This window comes from Neolamprologus multifasciatus, chromosome 9 (genome assembly GCF_963576455.1).
Source record: "Neolamprologus multifasciatus chromosome 9, fNeoMul1.2, whole genome shotgun sequence".
NCBI classification, from domain to species: Eukaryota; Metazoa; Chordata; class Actinopteri; order Cichliformes; family Cichlidae; genus Neolamprologus; species Neolamprologus multifasciatus.
This window is the reverse complement of record NC_140447.1, coordinates 14,434,779-14,460,278: the sequence shown is the minus strand read 5'-3', so window position 1 is coordinate 14,460,278 and position 25,500 is coordinate 14,434,779. Positions and strand designations below refer to the sequence as shown.

The 25,500-nt window shown below is 41.8% G+C and overlaps 1 protein-coding gene across 4 annotated transcripts in view; it reads right to left on the bottom strand.

The window, feature by feature from the left end:
* The window catches only part of LOC146511257 (uncharacterized), a 116,828-nt gene that overhangs the window by 85,212 nt on the left and 6,116 nt on the right, over positions 1–25,500 (bottom strand). For 3 of the 4 annotated variants that reach the window (XM_085172572.1, XM_085172568.1, XM_085172571.1), the window contains exons 3-6: positions 20,425–20,495; positions 14,621–14,744; positions 13,145–13,324; positions 6,006–6,089 (exon numbers count right to left, since the gene is read on the bottom strand). In XM_085172572.1, coding sequence (XP_085028698.1) covers positions 6,006–6,089; positions 13,145–13,324; positions 14,621–14,744; positions 20,425–20,495 — 459 coding nt within the window. The remainder of the gene's footprint in view (positions 1–6,005; positions 6,090–13,144; positions 13,325–14,620; positions 14,745–20,424; positions 20,496–25,500) is intronic. The other variant, XM_085172569.1, reaches the window with a different exon arrangement.

Sequence of the window (25,500 nt, the reverse complement as noted above, 5' to 3'; positions counted from 1 at the left end):
TAGAGACTGAGATTGGAGCATCTCAGACTGCTGCACCAGAGACTTGGACCTGGATGGATGCATGTTACTTTACTGGAGTTAGTACTCCAGTAAAGTAAAAAAGCACTACATAAGATGTAGTTCATTTACCATTTACCACTTGATTAACTGATCATCAGCTGCTTAATAAAAACATATATTTGGGAAGTTTGCTGGTCTCGAGCACTCAGATGCATGTTAACACAAAGCTATAATCCTTCCAGCAGTGGACCTCCCAGCAAAATCACCCCAATGTCAAACCATGCAACACTCTGGAAAACAGCAAAAAACCCAAAAGCTACTTCTCTACAGGCCCCATTTAACATGTGAAATGATAATGTTCATTTCAGTACAATTAGAAAAAGACAGAACAAGTATGGCTTGTTTAGAAGGACTGCCAGGAGAAAGCCTCTTCTCCTGGCAGTCCTTCCATGGCAGAACATGGCAGTAGGTTTGCAAAGTTACATCTCAACAAATCACCAGACTTCTGGAACAATGTGTTTTGGACAGATGAGATCCAAGTGGAGTTGTACACAGTGCCATGTTTGGCCAAAAGCAATCAGCCTATCAGGCCAAACACCTAATAGGGGTGACCACAGGCTTTGGGCTTGTTTTGGAACCACAGGATCTGGGCACCTTGCAGGTGGTAACTATGAACTCCTCTGTATTGCAATGTATTCTATAAGCAAATGTTAAGCCTTTTGTTTAATAGCTAAACTCGGGTGAAATTGAGTCATGCAACAGAACAGTGACAGCAGCAAATCTGCACAAATTGGCAGAAAAAAGGCCCAGTCAAAGTCGCCAACCTGACTAAAATGCTGTGGCAGGACCAAAACTGAGCTGTGCACAAACAAATCACTGCAAATGGACTGAAGCAACATTGTAAAGATGAATGGGCCAAAATTCATACACAATGATGTGAGAGACTAATTAAGTAACACAAAACAACATTCATTCAAGATACATCTGATAATGGTGACTCTAAAAGCTACTGAGTTGTGGGGTGTACTTAGTTTTCCCAGGACTTCATAGAGTACTGTGAAAACTTTTCCTCATGGCTTTGGGGGTGTTTCGACTCGGAGTCCACTCCAAGAGTAACAAGATCTGAGTGGGTGAGTGCTGAGTGTTTGTATATGTGTGCATGAGGATGGGAATGCATGTCTGTGTCTGTGTGTGCCTGTTTGTCTGTGTCTATATGTCAGGTCGGGTCTTAGACTCCACCTCTCTGGGAACTCCCAGGCCCTCCAAGTGTGGAGGCCTATCTCCCCTCACCACACTCCCTGCCGGTGACTGATGCCCTCAGGGGTCGGTGCATTGTTGGTTCTTGGTGTCCGGGGCTGGGCGCTCAGGTCATGCGCCAGCTCACTCCCGGTGGCTACTTGGCGGGGCCTGGCGCCTGCTGCTCAGTCAGGCCTCTTCCGGGGCGCGGAGGGCCCTCAGGCCTCCGGCCTCTGTGCCTGCGGCTCGGTTCACTCTGGCACAGCTGGCTGCCGGCGGAGCCGGCGGGCACGCCGGTGCAGCCCCCTCTAGTTTCTGCCCGGTGGCTACTGGGTGACCCCTCGCCTGGGTATCCTCAGCCCTTCCCATGAAGGTGGCACGGATGCCCCTCCGGTGGTCCTCCTTGGGCTCTTGCACTCTGGGACCTCTGGATGTCTGGGGCCTGGATCTCCTCCATGCCTGCTTCATGCCCTGGGGGACAGGGCTATGGCTCTCTACATCCTCTTGCAGACCATTACATGGGGAAACCATTTGAATACAAGCGCGCCGATCCACACAGGTGTGCACACAGGTGTTCACTGTTTGTAGACTTAAATCACACCTTTCTTGGCTGCTACTTCAAAGCACATTGTGCGCTGTCTGTCCTGCGTGCTGCACAACAACATTCAATATTTAGTATTTACTGCTGTTTACACTTAGCTAGATTAATGCGATGGTGTTGTGTATAGTATGTTGCTTTGTTTTGTTTTGTTTTTTTGCTTGTTTTCTATTCTTTTTCTCTCAACAGGTGATCCCGGAGATATTTTTTTTCCCCCCTTTCTCACTGTCCCTCTCCCCTTCTGTTTTTCTTTTCCTTCCTCTTTCTTTCTCCCTTTCCTATCCCTCACTCATGTCTGTCCCGTCTGTAACAACTGAAAATAAAATAAAATAAATAATAAAAACAAAGGTCGATCAAATGGACCAATACGGCAATGCCATGATGATCCATTTGGCAAAATAAATCCATTGGGTATCCTTGTTGGTCTTCAGACAACAATTCTGACGGCTAAAGAACCAAATGGGACAGGCAAAAAAAAAAAAAAAAAAAAAAAAAAAAAAAGAGTAACAAGATCAGACACATTTCAGACACACCTGATTTTTGACCACTGAGACTAAAAATTGAGTTTTCTCTGGGTGCAGGTTTCATAATTACTTGCAGTTTATTGTCTTACCTTTGCTAGCTTTGGGCATTGAAAACTACTTGGTTGGGTTTAGGAAAGCTCTGCTCATCAAAAACTAACGACATCGTGGCATTTTGCCTGGACTTATTCTGGACTGGACTGGATAAGATAAGCACTTATGATCATTAAACTTTTAAATCCAGCTATAGGTCATAACTACATCTCACACAAGCGAAAGAGAGTCTCAGCACGTGTGTGCACAGACGTTGCATGCTGCAAAGATAGTAAGCATGAAAAGAGACAGAATATATGTCCACAGAAACATTCATTTGCACTTTCTATTTTTTCTTTGTACCCCCCCCACTCCACACACACACACACACGTGCACACACACACACTTTCTCTCACACACACTCACATACACATATTTAGAGAGTAGCAGAGTAATAAAGCCCACCCTTGCAGTGAAATTAAAGCTAGTCAATGACACTGCCTGCTGAGTACACACTAAATCATTTTTATACTCAGATGAAACAACCAACATAATACTAGCTCGGCACATGTATCTAATATCACCTGGAGACTCAGAAAAAAATAAATAAAACAAACAAAAAACAAAAACAACTAATCAAATGCCATATTGGATGTGTCAGATCCATGTCAGTACAAGAGATTAATACTAAATATAGGAAATATGGTACAATGGGAGTATGAGATCTTTTTATATTCAAAATGACCAGGCAGAGAGCACATTATGAGATATTGGATTGATAAACAGGCTGTGATGCTGTTGTTCAGTGAGTATAATAGAACTATGACGCTACTCCTGGGTAACCAAAGATTGCAATATGATTTTAATGTGTTTTATAGACACAAGCCCTTCAGTGAGAGGAAATTATGTCAATAAATAAGCAGACTCACATTTTAAAACAAAGGGAATCATAGTCAGTGAAATATGTGCACATATATTATGGTGTTTGGTTATCAGATATGATACACAATACGGTCATGCGTCAACACACACACACACATATTCTGACAATAGTACTTGGTGAGCTCTCAACCCTGAGGTTCTGTGAGTGTTAGCGACATAATGCTTGTTTTTTATGGTCTTTACCATATGTTTGCTATTTCCATAGCTTCAACTCAAACTTATACACTGCTCAGAAAACATGAAACGAACACTTTTTAATCAGAGTCAGTAAAACTGCTGGGATATTGATCTGGTCAGTTAAGTAGCAGAGGGGGTTGTTAACCAGTTTCAGCTGCTTTGGTGTAAATACAATTAACAACATGTGCAGTTAGAGGGGCAACAATGAGACAACCCTTAAACCACAAATAGTTTTTAAAGGCCCAAGTCATTGACATTTTTTCCCTGCATCTTTTCTGACTGTTTTTTCACTACTTTTGCCTAATGTCAGTGTCACTACTGGTAACATGAGTTGGTGCCTGGACCCTACAGAGCTTGCACAGGTAGTCCAATTCCTCCAGGATGGCACGTCAATATGTGTCATAGCCACAAGGCATGTTGTGTCTTCCAAAACGCATGTAGGAGATTCCAGGACATAGGCAGTTACTTTAGGAGTGCTGTAAAGCTTTAGAAGGTGCTTAGCCCATCAGCAGGACCGGTATCTGCTCCTTTTGTACAATGAGGAACAGGATGAGCACTGACGGAGCAACAAAGAACCTCCAGCAGCCCACTGGTGTAAATGTCTCTGGCCAAACAATCAGAAACAGACCTCATGAGGGTGGCCTGGGGGTCCAATGTCCTTTAGTAGGTCCTGTGCTCAGTGCACCCTCTAATTTTCACAGATCGAAGCACTGAATATATGTGATAGATGTGAAAGGCTCTGGAGAAGTCGTGGAGAACGTTATGCTGCCTGTTCATCGTTCAGTATGAGCGGTTTGGTGGTGAGGAATGGATAAACGCACAGATATCTACAGGTTAGACAACAGCACACTGTTTGCCATTAGGTATCGGGATGAAATCCTTAGACTCACTGTCAGACATGCTGATGCAGTGGGTTCTGGGTTCCTCCTAGTTCACGATGCCCAGCATTATGTGGCAAGAATATGCAGGCAGTTCCTGGAGGATGAAGGAATTGATACCCTCACCTGAGCTAAATGCAGCACCTCTGGGATATTATGTTTTGGTCCATCCAACGCTGTCAGGTTGTACCTCAGACTGTCAAGGAGCTCAGTGATGCCCTGGTCCAGATCTGGGAGAAGATCCCTCAGGACAGCGTCCGTCCTCTCAATAGGAGCGTGGTCCAGTATTGTCAGACATGAATACATGTCAATCATCTGTCTCACATAAATCACTAGAAGCCACATCCCTTAGTGAGATTTCCCATCTGCTAATGTCTGTCACTTCAGGTTGCAGTCAATAGACCTGTTTGGTACACCCGTCCCTTGGTGGAGTCTAATTGCCCACTGCAACCCTCAAATGTGTCCTACACTCCGCAACTCTTGAGAACCTCCACCAGCACCACCCCCTCCACTACGAAATCCCCATTCCATTCTCAAGATGGGTATTTACATGCCCCACACCGTGGAGAGCAAACAAGCTCATTTAAAAGTTCACATGCTAATGTGTGACATTTAATCCAAACTTTACACGGGGAAAAGGACACGCTACAATAGATTTTGATTCCTTTCTTGTCCCTGAATCTCATCATCTTTTGCCTTCCATATTTATGAGTTGAAAAGGCGGGACACCTTGGTGGAGAGTAGGGGAAGGGATAGGGAGTTGACTGTTTGAAAAGTGGGCTGGGTTAGTGGTGATCATCCAGAGTTCTTTGTTGATAGTGCTCATATGCACAATTTATTGACTGCTCATGCTACTTAAAGCTACAGTTTATAAATCCACCAAAAGGCTCCTAAGTTTCCTGCTTCATGTGTATGTGATATTTAATAACTGCAATATTACTAATTAAATCTATTTAATTAATGATTTAATTAATTTTTCATCAGCGTTAGGTGTCTGCAGGTTTCTAATTTTTAGCGAGCAACTCCTTGGTTTAACTAATCGCAGTGACAACTGTTTGTAATATCGGCTTATCAAGTTAATTCCATAAATTGGCCAAGACACAAAGTGAAACTGTTAGAAGTTGTCTGGTAAATGTACTCTGAGAGGAAGCGTCTGCACACTCAGCCAAAAACAATTTTCAAGAGATACACCACTCTGTGCTGTTTTGATATTTCAAAGGGGTGGAAAGAGTGGAAAGTGGAAAAACCAAATGGTTAGCCAAAGGGGCTGCGACTAACAGGGGTAGTAGTTTCTGCGTATGCGTGTGTGAGCTACATTCTTGGTTCCACCAGCTGGCTGGCTGACACACATCCACATGCACTCGATATTACTGTACAGTCCCATGAAGATTTATGACTAATCTAGATTTTATTTGTAGATGCTGAGTATTTAAATCTTAAACCCCGAGTTAGTTCCTCTGTGTGTGTGTGTGTGTGTGTGTGTGTGTGTGTGTGTGTGTGTGTGTGTGTGTGTGTGTGTGTGTGTGTGTGTATGTGTGTGTGTGTGTATGTTGTGTGCATGTGCATGTGCATGTGCATGTGCATGCGTGTGTGTGTGAGTTTATGATTTATCTTTGTACCTCACACAAAAGTGTCTCCTCCTTCTGGTGAAGCTCTGATAACTCCCTCCTCTGACGTTCCACCTGCTTCCTGCTGGCCTCCAACTACAGAGGGAAAGAAAGTGTGCAATGGGAAAGTAGAACGATTAAAATAATAATTAATAACAAATATTTGAAATTCCATACATAGACTTTTGAGGCTTAAACTATTTTCCAAACCATACATGGATAAGGGTTTGGTATCTTGCATGATTTTAACACATGGGCGGCACTTCCGGTTCTGAAAAGAACATATTTATGGCGCATTAATGTGGATCGAGAAGCAGTGGAAGCTAAAGGCACAGAAGTGGGTCAAGTGAGCAGAAAGACCTAAAGACACAAATGGATGTAAAATGTGAATTTTCTGAGGCAGACAAAAAGATTTGTGATGTCCAAATAGTCCGCTCGTTTTTGTGTGAGTGCATGTGGATGTCTCTTTCTCTCTCTTTCTCCCACACACGCATTCACACACACATAGTCGGATCGACCCGGACAGGCCAGGGATGAGCACACCCCATCTGATCTGTGGCCCGTTCATTCATTAGACCCATGCTCTCCCCTATTGATTTCAGCTTAAGTAATGAGAAAGCTTATCCAAAAATCTTTAGCATTTGGGCTCCAACTTAAGGGAATCAATGGGGCCATTTCCCATTTTGAACAGCACATACGCAGGGGTTTTATGTATGGTGAACGGGACAAATCCTGATGCTGATAAATCAATAAGCCTTTTTGTCAATGGACGGGCATGCTTGCACTCACACATACATGCATATGCGGACACACTTGGCTGATAAATGGTATTTTTGAGGCAATTAAAGTGAGCTGTAAACATATGAAGGCCAATCAATTGGTCAGTGAGGTCTATTATCAAGGCTTTAACACTGATTTAGAAGGGGCTTTAAGTGTGGCACAGTCACTTGTGCAGATCAGCACCTGCATAGATCAGTGCTGCTCTGTGCTAAGCTGCTCATACAACAAGAAAGTATGTGGCTCACCTCTAAAGACTGAAGCAAAGAAAAAGAGGAGACTTAGCATTGCTGTATGACATGCAAAATACATAATTTATTTTTTTTTTTTTTTGCTGCTTATGAAGTATTTTAAAGAAATGCCACAGTCAAGTAACACCCTAATTGTAACCCTCACTTTGCACTTTCCCTCTCTTTAAAAATTGGATCTTGCATCGTATTGAAATAAGATAAGTGGAGAGGAGTAGCTGTTTGCTCAACAATTCTATTTTAGCAGGGACAGATAAGCTTGTTAGGAAGAAAACTAACACATCAGCGCTGCCCCTCAACAATCCATCCCCCAATGCTTCTACTGCGGTAAAGGTGAGACACGCGCGTTAGCAAAGTTAACCTACAGACAACATTTCTCTGAGGTAATTGGTTCTGCATTAATATTCATTTGACTTTGCATTTAGTGACTATGGCTCCCTTCACTGCTTTGATGCACTATGCCTATGTCCCCTGGTACATCACACAACATTAACCCTATAGCTCTGATTATGATTTCAGCCATATGTGCATATTTATCCTTGCTACCTGAAATGCAAGCGATTCGATGCTCGACCAAAACCCCTCTTTTCTTCCAGCGTGCACTGGACCTGTCTCTTAATTTATAATTTGAAGTGTATAACATGTCCACTTCTTGGCCCCCCCACTTTTTCACTGTGGTTGATCGGGTGCGTGTGCATGCGTTTTGCTGAGGCATGACATTTCAATTGTGCATCCAATCAAATTGGAAAAGAGGCGGTAAGGAAGGTTGGGGAATGATGAGGGGTGCGGGGGTGTACTGAGGGTTGCAGACCAACCGTTACCATGGTGAATCATTTCTGTCAAAACCACCAAGGTCACAACTGCTGACCTGCAGCGTTATGGGACTTTGGAATAGCATACTGTAAATGGACACAAGGATTTCGCTCTTTCTTTCCTTCTTTACACATTTTGTCCTTACTTTGCATTTTTTTTCTCTCATTATCTTTGTGTACATTTCTCCTTTTCTTTTTTTTTCTTTTGCTACTTGAAAAAAACAAAAAGGCTTCTTGTTTTGCCTTTCTTTATTACTTTCATATTTAAGATTGACTAATTGTACCATTATGAGACCTTTGGTGTTACTGAATCCATTATGCATGGCCTGTGCTGGCAGTGGGTCTGAACACAGCCTGTTTTCAGTCATTATAATTCAGTTTGCTAACACACAGGCATTGTGCTAGTGTGGGGTTAGGGGAGATGGTATGATAAAATATTGAGGGCGAGCAAGGCAGCTGCAGATGCTAGCTGTCATGTGTGAGCGAATGAATGTTATGACAAGCATGTTTAAACATTCATGCGGGGAGGATAGTTTAGGAGGGCTTTTCATTAACACCAATATGTCTTCGTCTCCCCGGTGCAGACACTGCTGGTGGAAGCATGACAACAACAGGGAGGAGAGGAATTAACATCTCGAGAGGAAACTGCCACATATACAGAGAGAAGTAGAAACAATCAGTCCTGTGCGAGAGCACACACAGGCATACACATTTAACACTGGCTGACTCAACCAACTCTAACAGACAACTTTCTCTTATTTACCAGGACAGCTGTGTAACTGTAACATCGTGTTCAGGGCTGATCAAGTAGGTGGAAAACTTCAGTAGTTTCTCACATCAACCACAACAACAGAAATAATTTTGTTCAAATTAAGACTGAGAACGAGGGAGGTTTCTGCGCCAAATGTGCACCGCCACCCATGCTGTTAGGTTGTCAGGAGATTTGACCAGGCAGAAACAGTGCAAGTTCTTGATGCTTTCTGGAGACTGGAGAGAAGAAAAGCTATTTGTGGTAATTTCTTGGGAGCGAAGCAACATCTAATCTGTTTACATAACCTTGATGAAGTGAGATCAAGGAACAATTACAGGTGATAAATAGGGATTTAAGCTAATGCTGCTCTGGTGTGTTGGGTCAACAATGTGTCCGTGCAGAAATTAATCATCTTTTTTTTTTTCTTATTATCAAGCTATTTGAAGTATCTCTGCAGCTAGTGATTTAAAAAAAGGCCCAGATATAACAATGCCATAAAACAGTTCAACAACACTCTCTTGTTACTGAGGCATGGTATTGTGAAAAGACGAGACACATTGTAGCAAACTCAAACTCCATTTAATGGAGTGCAAAATCAATACTTATGCTGATGATCTCATGACGTCAAATCAAGGCGAAGGAGGGAAAAAAGGAGCATCATGCATTCTCAACATAAGTGGCTTTGACTTGCAAAATGTGTTTGCATAACATGAGCTTTAGTTAATGTCATAAATGGCTCTAAATGCTGCAAGGTGCATTAAAAATATGCACAGTCATCTGTTTTACCTACACCTTGATGCAAACATTTTGAATTAATCTAGTTTTCACTGGTCAAGCAATTCCATTTTGATATTCAAATTTGGTGCGCATGTGTGCCTGTGCACGTCTGTGCATGACTGATCTAATCAGTCTTAAATCAGTTAATAAGCCAAGGACACAGAGGAGATGACTCAGCTGATGTGAGCCCGAGCTAATATTAGCATCTCGCCCCCCGTTCTGGACCTGCAATGCACGGAGTAGCTTCTACTGTTTGGGCTTCCCATTACAAAAGTGCACGCTTTGGACATTAAGACCAGCAGTTAAGCGCACCGCAGTGAATTCCATTAGCACATTAGCAAAGGTGCCACGACCTAATGCTAAGGTTGGGTGCTGCATTTAAGACCTTACAGTATTTGTTCTCTAAAGCAGCTTAAGTCAAATGTGAGGGTAGCCCTGAAACTGTTCTTAAAACTAAAAGCAAGGCTAATCCAAAAGACAGGCCTGTATATGTGAAAATGTCATTGTTGCCACTCTTTTAAGGGCCTTAAACAAAGTATAAATCTAATGCAAAATTATTCGGAAGCTGTTGTTCTAATTAAACGTCTCCCAATGTCAGATGCAGAGGCCAAACTGGAAGACAGGATGAGTACTGTTCTGTCAAAACTAATAGTCATTTCCAAACCACACATGATCAACTACATGGCTAAATGTTCAAAAACAGGCACATGCCACAGAGGCAAACAGATACATGTACATGAATGCTGCCTATTAATTTAAAGCCAGAGAATGAAGTTGACTTGGGGTAGGCGGTTTGTGACACCACAAATCTAGGAGACTTCCTGTAAGACATAAATCTGTTGTGCTCTCACTCTCTCTATGGCACAGGCACAACAAAGACAGTCTTGTCCGGGTCCCCCCCACCCCCACCCCCATCCATTCATTAGAAGCACAAGCAGCTGCGGCCAGGTTCAGAGACAATCTACATTCTCTCTCTTTCAGTCACTCATTAATTCCCTCTGTCTTTTTCTCTCTGGTTCGCTCTTATTTTTAGCCGTTTTCTCCCTCTCCCTCCATTCCTCGCTGTCCTTCTCCAAGTCTCCCTCTCTCTTCTCTCTAAACATTGTCTCTTCCACATGGCCCGGATAATGAGTGGTGGAGCTAAACGAGAGGAAACACGGCTCACTATTAGGAGGGGAACGCTGACTGAAGGTTTTAAATAAACGGAGAGAACTTGAGGCCAAATTGTATTTCCAAGGACATAAACTAATGGAACAGCCAGACGTTCTCTGAACAAATACACACTCTGTTTAAACAACCATAATAGTTGTAAAAATATACATGTCAATGTAGATCTAACTGAGAGACAGGCTGGCAGAAGGCAAAGAGAAATACATATAAATGCAGATATCCCCCATATATGAAAGCCCAAAAACAAACACTGTTCAATCCTTCTTTTCTTTAGTTTGGAAAGCTTAATATCCTGCATTTAACTGCAGAACAATAAGGACATGAAAAAAACATAAACGCTCGTCTCTGAAAAGTAATTAGGCAAACGTGTTTTCTTAAGTGTCTCTGATATGCTCTCAGGCACATAAATCCACACCCACACATAAACACACACAGAGAGGAGCCCACCCTGCCTCGCTGTGGGGTTAATTGGGTTATCTAGTCTGATTAGCATAACTAATTAGGATCCTTGTTAACGGAGGAGTGCTATTTATTCAATTAGCGCTCTGTGTGTATGGATCCCCTTCATCGCTGGTATAAGTTCAAATGAAAACGAGGCAAAGCTAAGTAGGCATGAAGGGAGACCTGTGGGCGCCTGTGTGCGTTTTGATTTCATCATTTATCTGTTCGACACACAGATGCTCACCATCAGGTGCCAGGCACTTCAGCCCCACCAGCCCCCCCACCCATCCCTCACTACCACCCCCACCAACACACACAAACACTCCAAGCTTGCTATGCTGTGGCTCTTAAACCCCCTCATCATCATCATTAGGTTTCTGATTAGCATAATTAGCACTGTTAACCAGATGAGCTTGAGTGGAGCCAGGCTGTGCCAGTCGGGGCAGCTGACAAATGTCAAGCTCCTCGCACTTTTCCAGGTTGCGGAGGGGGCTACTTGTTCCTCATCAGGTGGGTTTATGGCACATTTCCATGCCCTTAGTGATTGCTGACTGATAACAAATGGTCTTTCCAGCACATTTTGATGCAATGTGCGCACACACACTCACACATTAAAAAAAAGTCAGAGGGGGATGATTTCTCTCTCAAGGCAAGCAGCCCCGTAAAAGTGACACAGCTCTTGAAGTTATATCAGTTAATAGAACAATGCTGAGCTCATACCACCAATTTATTCATTCGTGTTTGCAAATGCAGATGCTGTCTTTTGTTTGTGATGCTCAACATGCGCTTAAAGCCGACAGTAAACACAGAAGAAGCAAATCAACAGCACTCCTCCGGTCGTCAGCAAGTGAAAACTTACAAACACAATCCAGCACTCACAAATAACCAGAGAGAGGGAAATGAAACAGAGAGAAAGAGAGAAGGAGCGCTACATTTACTGAAATTAAACATTTTCTCATCAGCCTGAGGGTGCAGCAGGCCCACTAATGTATTATTCATCCCCACTTCACAAAGGAACATTAATCAATTATGAAGATATGAGGATCTTAAAGTATAGAGGAGAGACGAAGAGCGGCTTGTTCGTATTAATATGCGGCCGCAATCGTGCGCCTCCACCCCCCCACCCCCTTGGTCCTCAAATCAATATTTTGCAGATTAATTTGGAGCGGTTGTGGCGAGATGGCAGGATGGAAGGAGGGGGGGGGAGAGGAGAGAGTGTCTGAGGTCTGAATTAAGGTGAAGTGTTTTGTTGGGGTTTTTTTTCTAGGACTGTGTATGTGCATACGCGTAAATATGCTATCTGCTGTACTGTTTTTGATAAACATATTAAGTCTGCTCAATAAAGGGATGTCCATCATCCAAAAAAAAGTCTTAACGTTGAAACACTAAGTTAAGATTTTGATATAAACGTGTATCAAATTGTAAAGAGAGAAACTTCATGTAAATCATATCAATGATCAAAAGAATCTAATCATCCTGAAACTTGATGAAGGTGTGTAACTTCTTATTGGCAACCCAGTTTGCAGTTTTACCCGCTGATGAGTAGTTCTTGTTAAGTTACAGAGTGCATTAATACACTCACCTCAGAATTCAAAACAGCTGCCTTCTTAGCACACTTTTAAACAGCCCGGATATAGTCTTTTCCATCTTCCTCAAACCCCCTCTTCCACTCTTTATCCACTCCTCTGTCTTCAGTTGCTCCTGCCTTCTCCTCTCATCTGTTTTTCTTAACGCTCCTTTTTTATCTTTTATTTTCTCCTCATCCTCCCTCTACCTCCATAGCACCTCTTTTCTTCTTTAACTCCTCCTGCAGCTCATTTGTTCTTACATTCAGCTTGGAGAGCTGAAGTCAGACAGGAGAAGAAAAGAAAAAAAGAAATGTGCAGGCAGTCACATCCCTGCAATCTGTGGAACAAATGAGGTACCAGTCACATAATCTAAAAAAACTAATCTGAAACATCAAGAGACCCATCGCAAGACAACATCCTGCAAGGCAGTAAAAGAAAAAGTGGGTCATGCAAAAAAGATGGCTAAATTGACTGGCACTAAGTGAGCGAATGTATGTTTTATTACACCACACATTAATAGCTGTTGCATGTGCAATATGCGTGGCACGTGCATGTGTATGTGTGCAAACAGCAGTCCCGAATAGTACACGTGTAAGCCTTTGCACACCTGAGCAAGCGTGTCAGCCCCTTCCTGTTGCAGGAGCTGAATGTTAGCTTGCAGTTTGGTGATGCAGATGTCTTTCTCAGCAATCTCCTTCATGTTGTCTTCGTGGATCCGCCGCAGACAAGACAGCTCGCTCTGCAGGTGCACCAGCCTCTCACCGCTTTCCAGCACCTGCGTCGTAGTCTTCGCCAGAAAGAAATTAAAATTTGATTTCCCCCCCCCCCCAAAAGAGACAAAGGTTTATTTTCATTGAGAATTATTCACTGGCTAATACTCCTCATACAATTTTTCCAAATTGCTTTTGATTACTTTTTCATAAATGTCTCGCAATAATCTGAAATGAATTGGAATGAATAAAATTACATTTTTATATCAATTCTTAATGTCTCATTTTAAAATAGAAGTCCATGTAATTACAACTGTAAGAGCCCGAGCGATAATTGCCTGGGTTGTGTAAGACAAATTCATAGTTAGAAGTTCACATATTGCAGATTAAAATACAACGTATACTGTAAATATATATCATTTATAGTTTTATGAGGATACACTTAATTTGGCCACGTGTTCTGGAAAGCTGTTCATTTGATAGTGTCGTCGCACTAACAAACAGTATTTTTTAAGTTATGGTGTTCACATGTACCAAGGCTCCATGTGTGTTTGTGTGTCCTGTAGATCTGTTTGCGCATCTGCATTGCAGAAGCACCAGCTAAACAGAAACACAAGTGGAATAGAAAATATATAGCCATTTGTTGAAAATGTGATTAACAGAACAAGCTCCAGTTACTCTACTTGTTTCTCTACGGATCTGTCTGTAATCACACAAACCACTAATTAGCAGCAGTGCAAATGAGTCAACTCACAAGCAGCATAAACAAACGGTAACCAGCCAACACACACATAAACAACCAACAAGCCTGGGTTTACCACAAGCACAAATGCATGTGTGTATTTCTGCAAGCCTGTGTGTGTTTACGTGTGCCTTAACCATAAGCCACAGAAGACAGTAAAACAGCAGTGGGTATAATTTAGTGACACCCTGTAAGGAGGTGTGGGAAGGTTGTAAAAATCTCTCCCTTTTAATCCCGACCGGCGATGCCATGTTTGTTACCCAGGGCTCTGAGATATGCTGGTAATTCATCACACACGCCACGGCTTCCTGTTAAACCTGACTGCACATGGAGCGCTTGTAGCACAGCTGCCAAACCAATATCGTAAAAAAAAAAAAAAAAAAAGACTCCTCCACCTTTTAAACAGCCTTCTGAACAAATAATTTCTTAGCAAGTCATTTAATTGTTTCAATCTTACAACTGCTATGAGAAAAAAAAGAGATTTGTTTACATTGTCTTGCTTTTTTGGGGGGGAACTATCTTGAGCCCAGACAATTACGTGCAAACGACACAATGTCTTGTTTGCATTTTTGTGGCGTGATCCCGGTAGCTCATTCTTTGGAATGTGCTAAAATCAAGTCAAGTCGGTTACCTTTTGCTTTCCTTGTATATTCTCTGCAAACTCCCTCTCCAGATCCGAGATGATCATGTCCTTGGTTTGCAGCTGGATTTTCACATCTTCCGTCTCAGACGTCATCTGGTCCACGGAATCACTGCTATAGCGGAAAAGCATAAGGAAGAGGAAGGAAATCGTGAACTACTGAACAAGCAGATAGATGTAAAACACAGAAGGGAAATATCTCTTTTCAGGTTTATAGTGAGTACAGAGTGCATTATTAAGTGATGTGAATTACAGAGATGAAAGCCACAGCATATGGCAGTGTACATAATTGTTTCCATCACAATGTATAAGCTTTGATCCTTATTCAAATTGTTTTAACAACTGATGCAGGATAAAACAGGAATGTGTAAGCAACATGCAGCACATGTATAAGCTGTAAAATTCAAAAACATCTAATTCAAAAGCAGCAAAGAGATGCTGAGCCTGTTGAAATTTGTGCTAGGTGACAGCAACCAGAGCTGATATGTGTTTCTCTCCGTCAGTGTGTGTGTGTGTGCGCACGCGTGTGCATGCATGCGTATGAGTCTGTGTGTCTCCCAGCGGTGAAAATACGTTAACTCTGCCCAGACACCTTTCTGAGTCACCAGTGACAGCTGTCACACACCCAAGATGGAAAGAGAGAGAAAAAAAACCCAGATCATACGGCACTGTGTGGTACTGTTCACAAACACACGGGCACGTACAAAGACACACGCAGGCACACGCACGCACACACAGTTTCATATTTACCAGCCTCATGAGATGAGCTATTCTGATGAAACTTTGCACAGATTAAAAATGTTAAACTCACATTTGATCAAGCGTGTCTACACTTTCACACCAAGTGGAGAAGGAAAGGCAAGATTTGACAAAAGTGACATGTGAGTGGATAGAGAGCGCTGAGAGTTAAATCTTTCACTTTGGCAAAAAAAAAACAACTTTTCAGTCAAATGGAGTAAAAGCCACAGAGGAAACAGTGAAAGCTGACTTTAGATTATAGTCTGGTTCTGCCTCGATAGGAGAATGGGAACGTGTATGTTCTCCTGTTATTAATCCACTTGATGTCTTTTTTTTTAATCGTAAGTAGAGTTTTCCTCTGTTGTAAATAATCACCGAGCTAAGGTGATAATTTACAACACACAACCCGTGATATAGAAGCCTAAGTAACACATAGGTATGTGTAGAAGGATGGTTTTTGGCCCAAAACATGTCATGTTTATGACCAAAAGGAAAAGAAATGTTATCATTTATTATAAGATGACTTCTTTAGGTCCTTTTAGTCAGAGGTGCAAAACTTTGTTGTAAAAACAAGCTAATTTAAAACCTTCCTATAGAAGGAAGACACTTAGAAAATGGATGTGAGTGCGTGCAAGCATATGCTCGCTGCAAAAACAAAGATTTTTTTTAAAACCACACTGTTCTTATCTTGTCCAAGAACTCATAAACACACAACTAATTCAGAGTCAAAGGATTAAAAAAACAAAAATAATAAAATAAGTATAATTTGTATTACTTAACGACACATAAGCCTCTATTTTCTGCACCATTAATGGATGGAACTGAATTTATTAAGGAGAGGAGGATCCTTCATTTCCAACAGTTTTGCTTCTTTTGGGAAAATCAAAATGAAAACACGCAGCAAATCCTGATCTGCAACAAGTCTACATGCAAATTTATTCATGCCATTCAAGTGCGTACGCATCTGCGTGCGTGTGTGCATAATATTGCAGGTCATTATTATGCATGCAACAAATACGGCTGCACGGCTTGTTATATTGCAATATACAATAAGTACTTGTGGTAAACAAATGACACAATGTCACACCACCAGAGGAACAGAGAATTCCTATTAAAAGCATTAAGTGTTGTTATGATTACTGTGTGGACAGAGAGAGCAGGTTGAGTGAATGTGACTGAATTGTGCGTGTGTGTGTGTGTGTGTGTGTGTGTGTGTGTGTGTATTACTGTGACTGTATGTGATATTAAAGCAGGCTCTCGATTTCTCAACCTGTCATTCAGCCCTATTAAACAAGGCTAACAAAATTAGTCATGAATATGCAGTAATAACAAATGCAAATTGCCACCACTCCCCCCCAACACGCTGTGCATGTGGGTGTGTGAGCGTGTATACATATGTGTTTGCCCCCAGGGCTATAGACATTGGCTCTGTAAACCCAATTCTTTCTACATCATTACAGCAACAAGGCATAATTCATAAGAATAATCTGAACATCTATGTAACCTGGCACGCAAAAGAAGGACACAAGTCCTCCTTGAGACTCTCTTCACACGATGGGGTTCACATATAGTACAGCGGGTTCGTTTTAACCTTTTTATGTTGTGGGGAGAAAATGGCTGGGGGTTTCCCACTCCGCGTTTTATGCTTAAGACACAAGCGCGCACGTGTCGGTGCATGTACACACACCAACATGTAGATAGTCTGTTGCCTCCGTGTCCCCGGGGTGGTGTTTGACACAGCCTGGGCGCTGCCACAGCAATTAACCTCCCCCGTTAATGAGAGGAGTTCTGTCAAGCAGCCAGATGGCACTGCCTGGCACGCTGCCATGCAAAGACACATATGCTCATATGCCCACACAGCTTCATTCACACACACACATACACACCCAGAGACATGCACATATACACATTTAGGAACATGCACACGCAATGCAATCATGCCCCCCACCGCCCCATCCCCACTGTACATCTAACTGTTGCTGCTTGTCAGCGTCCCTCACCCCTTCCCCACCCCCCTTCTTCACCCATCTCCTGCATTGTCTTCTCTCCATCATTCCTCCCTAGCTCCATCTCTGGCAGCTGCTTATCCATGTCGCAGCGCTGCAGATGTCACAACTCATCAGCTGGGAGAACAGCAGGGGAGGAGAAGAGAGAAGATTTTTTTTAGAGGAGAGGAGGAGTTTTCTTGCATCTCAGTATTTGACAGAAAAGCAACCAACTGGATGAAGTTTTATATATTCGCGCACAACTGACTAATCAATGTGCTCGTTTCGTGACTTTTGTTAATGTCGGCGACTTTTTCATACATATAGAAATGTTAGCCGTGGCTTTAATAATCAGCCGTATCGTTAAGAGGTGCGTGTGCTTATATTCGGAAATGGGCAGATACGAGCACTGCGCGTGTTCTGCTTTGTGTGTTTGTTTGTTAATGAGCGTGGCACTTGGCCGCGGCACGGCCCGCTGTGTGTGCATGTCTGCATGTCCGTACAGCAGCCCACCAGGCCTTCGTATTGATCAGTTAGCTTGGCCTAATAGGAGAAGAGGAGCCTGACCTGGGAAAGTCAATATGGAGAAAAAGAGACATATCCTCCTCCCGTCCTGAGAGAGAAGTGGGAGAGAGAGAGAGAACGAAAGAGAAGAGATAGATACAGAGGTAGAGAGTCTACTGTACACTGTCAGTGCTGAAGAAAATGGTGAAGAGTGTGTAGCTTTTTGGAAAACCAGCTGGACAACAGAAAAACAACCAGTGCCAGAAGAAAATGATAATATAACAATGATGAACCCACCCCCCTAGTCTCTTGAAGCCCATGTATCTCATCACTCTGTTAACAGAGAAAAGTTTGAGTTTTGAATTAGAACAGTCTCACAGAGGGATACCGCCTAAGTTTCACATAAGTGAAGTTCCTACCTTTCCCAAATGAGAATCAGGATATTCTGTCAGAGCTTTTTTTCTCTCTCTTTCCTAACTAACTTTCAGCATTTGACTGCTTTTGGCAAAGGAAAACAGCACTCAAGTTAACTCCTGTGTAAAAAAAAAAAACTCTGCTGGAGATTATACTAAGGGGAAGTAATTTAAAAAATAATTGGGATAAAAACTGACACTCACTCACACATTAATACACTGATAGATCAATGTGTGTGGGGGTGTATGGGTGTGTGTGTGTGTGTGTGTGTGTGGGTGGGTGGGTATGTGTGTCGGGGGTGTCTGTGTGTGTGTTACACCATTTCAACAGAAATATATAAATAAATTTGTAGATAAACAAAAAAAAACAGAGAAAACGGAAAAGTAGATAAAAGACTTAGGTTTCACCACGCACACGCATACATACACAAACACACACACACACACACACCTGGCTGAGTGATGCTACCCTGGAGGGTGGCTTCAATCTGATGCGTTTAATGTTGACGCTGGTGGCAAGAAACACACACACTCACCCGCTGTTTCAACCTGCCTGTCATTTCATTTCAGGAGACCTGATTTACTCATTTCATTTATTTAATTTTTTTATTATTATTATATGTGCAGCCATTTAAAACGCTCAAGGTGTGATGCAAAGCCCCACATCTCTGACAGCAAGTACGCTGACTGAGGATCCATCACACCCTTCAGTGCCTTTTACAGGAATGGCATAGAAACCCCTTATAGCCACAAACTCGGCTGTGCCACATTGTGCCAGACCATTGATTCCTGCTTAGCTGGGTGCTTTAATTGGCTGCGCTGCAGGCTGTCAAACCACCGACTGTCACTTTTGACCATATTTGGATGTGTTTTTTTAGCTGTTATATGACAGCTTGTGAAAAATAAATATCAACTGCAGTAATACCCATGTGTTTGGAAATTAACTGTTTTTCTTTTAGGTCAGTAAATATTATAATGTCACCTTTGAAGACAAAGTCATTACTTGTCAGCAGGGGTTGTACTGGAGTTTGAGATGAGGAGGAGCTCTTGTGTAGTGAGGTCAGGAACACATGATCTACTGCAGGCAGTAGAAACGGGGACAATGTCTTGGGCAGATTATTCACTTTTTTTTTTGAAATTTCAATAACATAATCAATACATTTCAATAACTCTGCAGCATACATCATTGCTTTTTAAAATCAGACTACTTCCTGCAATAATCACTTGATACACCATGAAAACATATTGGCATTCTCTAGATGAAACTAACCTATATTTTGACTCTTCTGCTGCGGATGAAAATGCTGACTTCATTCTAAGCATAACTGCTCTGTTGCCAAAGGGTAACTACGAATTTGTGCACAGCAGCTCAGCTGCTTGCTTGGAGAAAAGCATTTGGGTTAATACCTAAGATCACAATGGCATGTCAGAAGATATAAATAATTGATGAAATTACTGCTGCTGCTGTGCCACCTGCATAACTTGCAGACGGCCAATCTCTTAGTGTCGGGACATCGAGAGATTGAGTTGTATTGTAGCATCAAACAGCTGTGTGATGCTACAGCAGCTGTTTTATAAAGGCAAAGAACAAAAAAATGATATGTACAGCACAAGACAAGGTGTAATTTGAGTTTTTATTTGGATGGTTGTTTACATTGTATCCAAATGCTTCTCAATTGATTTTCCTATCAAACGTCTTACTGGTCAAGTGAGTCCATGTGTCCTAGCTGGCAATGAAAAGGTGTGAACTAGATAAATATGTTTGAGCACAAAGATTCAAAAATGCTACTTTCATTAGTTTTGTCAGAATGTAAAAATAAAAATCTGTCTCTCTGGGAAGATCTAACGTAAAAACAGAACACGTCTTTAGGGGCTTTGGAGCATTGCATGGTGGGAAATATCATATAGGGATTTGCATATTGCCATGGGGACAGTGGTGTTGCAGTGACTCCCTAAAGAGTTCAAGCTCCCTCAGGATAGACACAGTCCCTGAGGCCAGCTCTGTTACCTTTCTCAACAGTGGGGTACCTGTGCATGCATGTGTGTGAGTGAGTTTGTGTGGTCGAATCATGAAATTAATCATTATTTCAGTCAAAAGTAAACTTCTCCGAAGAAAAAAACTGCCTAGCTGATGAGAAGCGAAGGTAATACAAACCTGCGTGGGATGTGAGCCACAGGTCCAGTGACCTCATCCAGCAACAAAGGCTTCAACCCAGCCTCAGACACCTAGGATACATAGAAAATGACATCCTGATTATTTATTTCTGTTTAGTGTATTTGTAGTAACTTCAGCATTATAATGCAGTACTGTACACCTTGAAATGAATGTTAATGCTAAAGTAGTACACCCAAGAAATAATACGTTCTCTCTGAACTCTAACATATCCAAATAGTTCAATATTCACTTCAGTACAACCTAAATTTCTGTTTATTAGATATACACTGCTAAATAAAGGAAAATAGTTTTGTAGAAATTGATTTTCTCGGGTGTAAACCGTGATGAAGTCCGACAGCGCCCAGGGGTAAAGGTGTGAAGTGTGTCACCCCTGACTAATTGCTAAGAATTTGCATCTTGTTGACCGCAGCAGCATGATAATATTATCATGAGGAAAGAAGACATTAATATACAGCAACTGCATAAATAAAATTGAAGGAAAACAATCATTCCTCATTTTCAAACCCAGAATCCAAGATTAAAATGGAGATTTGATTTAATAATTTGACTTCCCTCCTGAGAGATTTTTTTTAAAATAACATATTTAAAGCAATACAGTAGTGTGGGAAGTCAAGTGCATTGAAAGGAGGACAGAGAAAGCAAGACAGAGCATATGCAGACAAAAGCTTATGCAAAAACACAGACAGACACACACAATTCTCAGATATAGTTTCAATTCAAAATACCCCTTGCCATTATCCCGTCTGCCTGTCTGTCTGTCTCTTTTTTTCAAATGAAAATGTGTAAGGACGAGTGAAAAATGTGTCAGCACAGTTATTGTGAGGTCAATTCACACTGTGCAAAAAAAGAGAACATCATAGAAGGGGGGCAAAGGAATTAACTGAGTTCAAAAGAAAAGTAAATAGTTCTGATTGTCCAGCGTTTTTTATTAGGCCAGACTATTAAAAAGAGGGAAGAAATAGACAGGACAGGGCCAAATTAACAAGGGCAATAAGCAACAGCTGAAAAGAGCAAAGAAAAAGAGACATGAAAAAGACTGCCAGAGAAGGAGAGAGCGGCAGGAGGCTCCACGGAAACAGAGAGGCCCGGCACCGCTGGTAAAATATCGGCCACTCTATCGCCGTGGTGACAGGGGTCACTCCAGGAAAAGGAAATCAATGCTGACAGCAATGACTCACAGGTCAACACATATCCCCCGTGTGTGAGTTAATGTGTGTCTGTTCGTTTGCTTTTGCCCATGAGTGTGTGCGTGCACGTGTGTTTTTCAATTATGCATATGTTAAGTGTGTTTATGTGTATAACCGTGCGTTTGTGTGCATGCGAGATAAGATATGGAGCAGTAGAGCACATATGGAGTGCATAAAATATCAAGTTAAACCATCCAAAAAAAGGATTTGAAGCATGTATAAAGACAAGATTCAGTTCATTTAATGTGTAGTATTTAAGGCCTAATGGTAAAAGACAATTATACAGGTCACCTTTGCTGTTTTAAAGACTAATCATTAAATAACACACAGAGTCTGGATCTTCCTCATTTTTGCCACCACTTTACTATGAAGTTGAAGAAAACTTTAAATTAAGGACATTGATTGGTGAATGATGATTACAGAAAAGGTGTTCACTCACATATTAGTGCAATTTAACCTGCTGGCAGTATTTATGTATGGGGACTCCTCCTGTGTGATGGCACGTTTGAATATTATGTTGTATAATACCAGCATAGCATTACTGGTCTATAAGAAAGTAATATAAAAAGCCAAGCTGTCCGTCCTCTAAGTAATCAATCTGTTTACCAAACCACATCTATAAAAATATAAATTTAAACACACACACACACACACAAAAGCCACACAAGATCATAAAATATTTATATTCTAATGCACCTGCGATGTGACAATGAGAGGACCTGGAAAACGTAGAGGTCAGCGGCTAATATAGGTAGGCTATGTGTGTTTAGGAGTGTGTGTGACTGTGCGTGCAGGCCTTATATATACCCTTGGGTTAGCAGGAGTTACGACCTGCTTACATTATTAAGGTGAGTAGTAGGCTGTGTTATGTATGCCTAAAAAGCCAGTCAATTCATTACTGATGCAATCCCCTAAGTACATGAATAAGCGTGCGGCTTTCTCCTTTTCTCTGCCTCTCTGAACTGTAAAGGAGACAAAATATTGGTGCGATGCAGGGGGCTTTAGATAAATCAGAAACAGGAGGAAATTAATAATAAGAAATAAAACAACATTAGCTGATTAAGTATGTATGGCAGAGTGACGGCTGAAATTTACAGGCAGCTGGGGCTGGGTGTCCGGAATAAGGTCTCATTACAGATCACGGTGTGCGTGTGTGTGTGTGTCCATCGTTAGTAATCCGTCACCTGTGGTCTCAGCTTTATGAAAAGGCCTGCAATCTATGATAATGAGCCCTGTGAAGGTTATGACCACAGTAAACTCATTTGTTAGCAGTAAGTATATATGTGTGTGTCTGGCTGGCTGGCTGGCTGTTTTATGTATAATACAGCAATGTCATAAAGGAGTGGCGAGGAAAAATACTTTTAAAGTATTGGTGAAAATCATCAGAGACGGGGAGTGAGAGAAAAAGAGGCAAGCAGGAAAGAAAAAGAGAGCACATTACACAGATGTTGCATCACATCAATTAGCTTCCTTGGCCAGTTATTAAAAACACAGAGAGGACTTATACAATATATTCTTCTACACGATGTCCTCGGCATAACAAGCAAAACTAACTTCAAATGTTGTGTCACAATTTCTTATTAGGAAGGCAAACGTCCTATCATCACTACAGGTCCTTTCCTTGTTATGTGCAGGAAAAAATGATATTAGATATGAAGTAAAGAGATTGCACTTGTAGTTGCAGTATGGCTGGTAAGTACCAAAAATGGTCAACAGTAGGACTTCTATTGTAAGAAATACAAGGAAAGCGCAAAATAACAACAGTCATTCCCAGACTGATTTCCTTCTTCTCCACTGTCACTCTTCCTGCTTTTGCCTCAATTTTCCTTCATTTCCTTTTCTTTGTTTTCAGCCTCAAACCTCATCACAGTCTCTTGTCCCCTCCTGTCTCAATCATTTGCCCCTAACATACTCCCCCCCCCCTCCCCAACACACACACACTTCCCCACACACACTTTTCTGTCTGAAAATAGTCATCAATTTTCTCCCGAGCTGGGTCAACTAAAACCAACAGAGGAGAAGAAAGACAAAAAACAAACAAAGCGGGAACGTGTGCTCATGAGTCACCAGATCACAACACAAAGCGAAGGCTGAATAAAATAGAATCAAGCAACTCAAGCCAATTGTGACTGGAAGGAGCATGTCAGCATCTAGTTCTGCTACGTCACGACCTGCGTGTGCAGAATGAGCGTGGACAAAAAAAAAAGAAAGAAAAAGTTTACTTTAATTTTGCTTGAGCCTAATTCAAATGATGCAACTACAGCATACAGGCAAAAGCACATGTCTGCTGCCTTACTGAACATGTTATTGACGAGATACAGTGTGGCATCAAACGTACTGGCAGAGCCTATCCAATATACTGTATGTGCCGAGACGTCCCTTTATAAGATTTTGTCTTTAATCTTTCAAATATAAAATGTCCTATTTTGCCAATTTGTTGCATAAAGACTGGGAGAGTAAGCTTTATTCCTAATTAGTGAAGTGGCACTGGTGTAAACCTTCCCTCTGCCCAATGGAAGAAGACTAAACTGTAGCAAATCACATTCACACAAAAAGTTGCTGATTTTAATTTTGGCTTGCCCAACCGTGAAAGTTGCGTTGACTAAACTTACCGGTTGCTCTTAAAGTAAAACTCAAGTAGAATCATTTCTCCACAGTTCAGCAAGCCACTGTCGTCTCCCTGTATCAGACGGACTTGTTACAGTTCCATCCTGTGGCTGATATATTAACAAAGGTTTACAAGGGCAGAGCACTACATATGTAAGTTTGGCCTTATGGCTGACCTTACAATGCACTTAGTATCCTGTACAGCGAGTAATGCTGCAGCCACTCCTACAAGCCATTTATTCCAGCTAACGACCGTCAAGCACTCATAAATCAGCATTAGGAACCTCTTTCGCCCTCTCTCTCTCGTTTAGTCCCCCTTCTCTGTGGCTCCCTCCACTCCTCTGATATTTTCTGCCCCTTCTTGAATGCGTTTTTTTTGTCCGCGCCCTTGTCACTTTTCTTTTTTTTTTTTACATTTTACCTTTTCAAACCTGTCACTCATTCTCATTCAAATTCAATGTTTTGCATTCTTCTTCCTTTTAACTACATCCACACTGGCAAAGTTGATAACACAATTTAAAAACGCTTAAATAAACACATATTCCTTGACCAAACAGACGTTGGCATATAATTTGTTATCCAAGTTTAATTTAACACTTCTAGTTCAAGCTGATGTCTTTGTCTTCTTATGGGCAAGGATTGTGTGCTTTGTGCATGACACAAGGGATGGACACACAGTTACTGCAGGCTGCAAACATGGGCGTTGACATCGCTGTTTCCAAAACTCCATCTGTAAACTAAAACTGGGTCATTGCGGATCTGTTTTATGGGTCCTAAAATACCAAAGCAGTGCAGGTCTACAGGTGTAAACATAACAGCGTTGATGTAGTGTGCATATGGCCTTATACTGTGTATCTGTCTACCTGTCAGTCCTCCTCATCATCATCTCTTTATTTATTATGTGTGGCCCCTCTACCCCCCTGCCATCCATCCTGTTTCACCCTCTCTTTCTGAAAACCCCTTCTCCTGCAGATAGAGATGGCGTCCCTGAAAGGTCTAACCTGGTATTGGCACCTATATTGATTTTAATTAAGCTAATTAGTTCATTATTCCAAGGATCAAACAGGGGCATCCATTACTGCATAGATAGAGAGAAAGAGAGACTTAGGGCTCTTGGGTGTGGAGGGGTGCTATGGAGTTAATATGGTAATGAAGACAATAAATTATCACTCACAGCAAAGTCATTAACAACAGCATTAGCATAGTCAACCACCGTGACCCCCGTGACCTCCCCTGCTCTCTCTTTCTCACTTTCACTGCC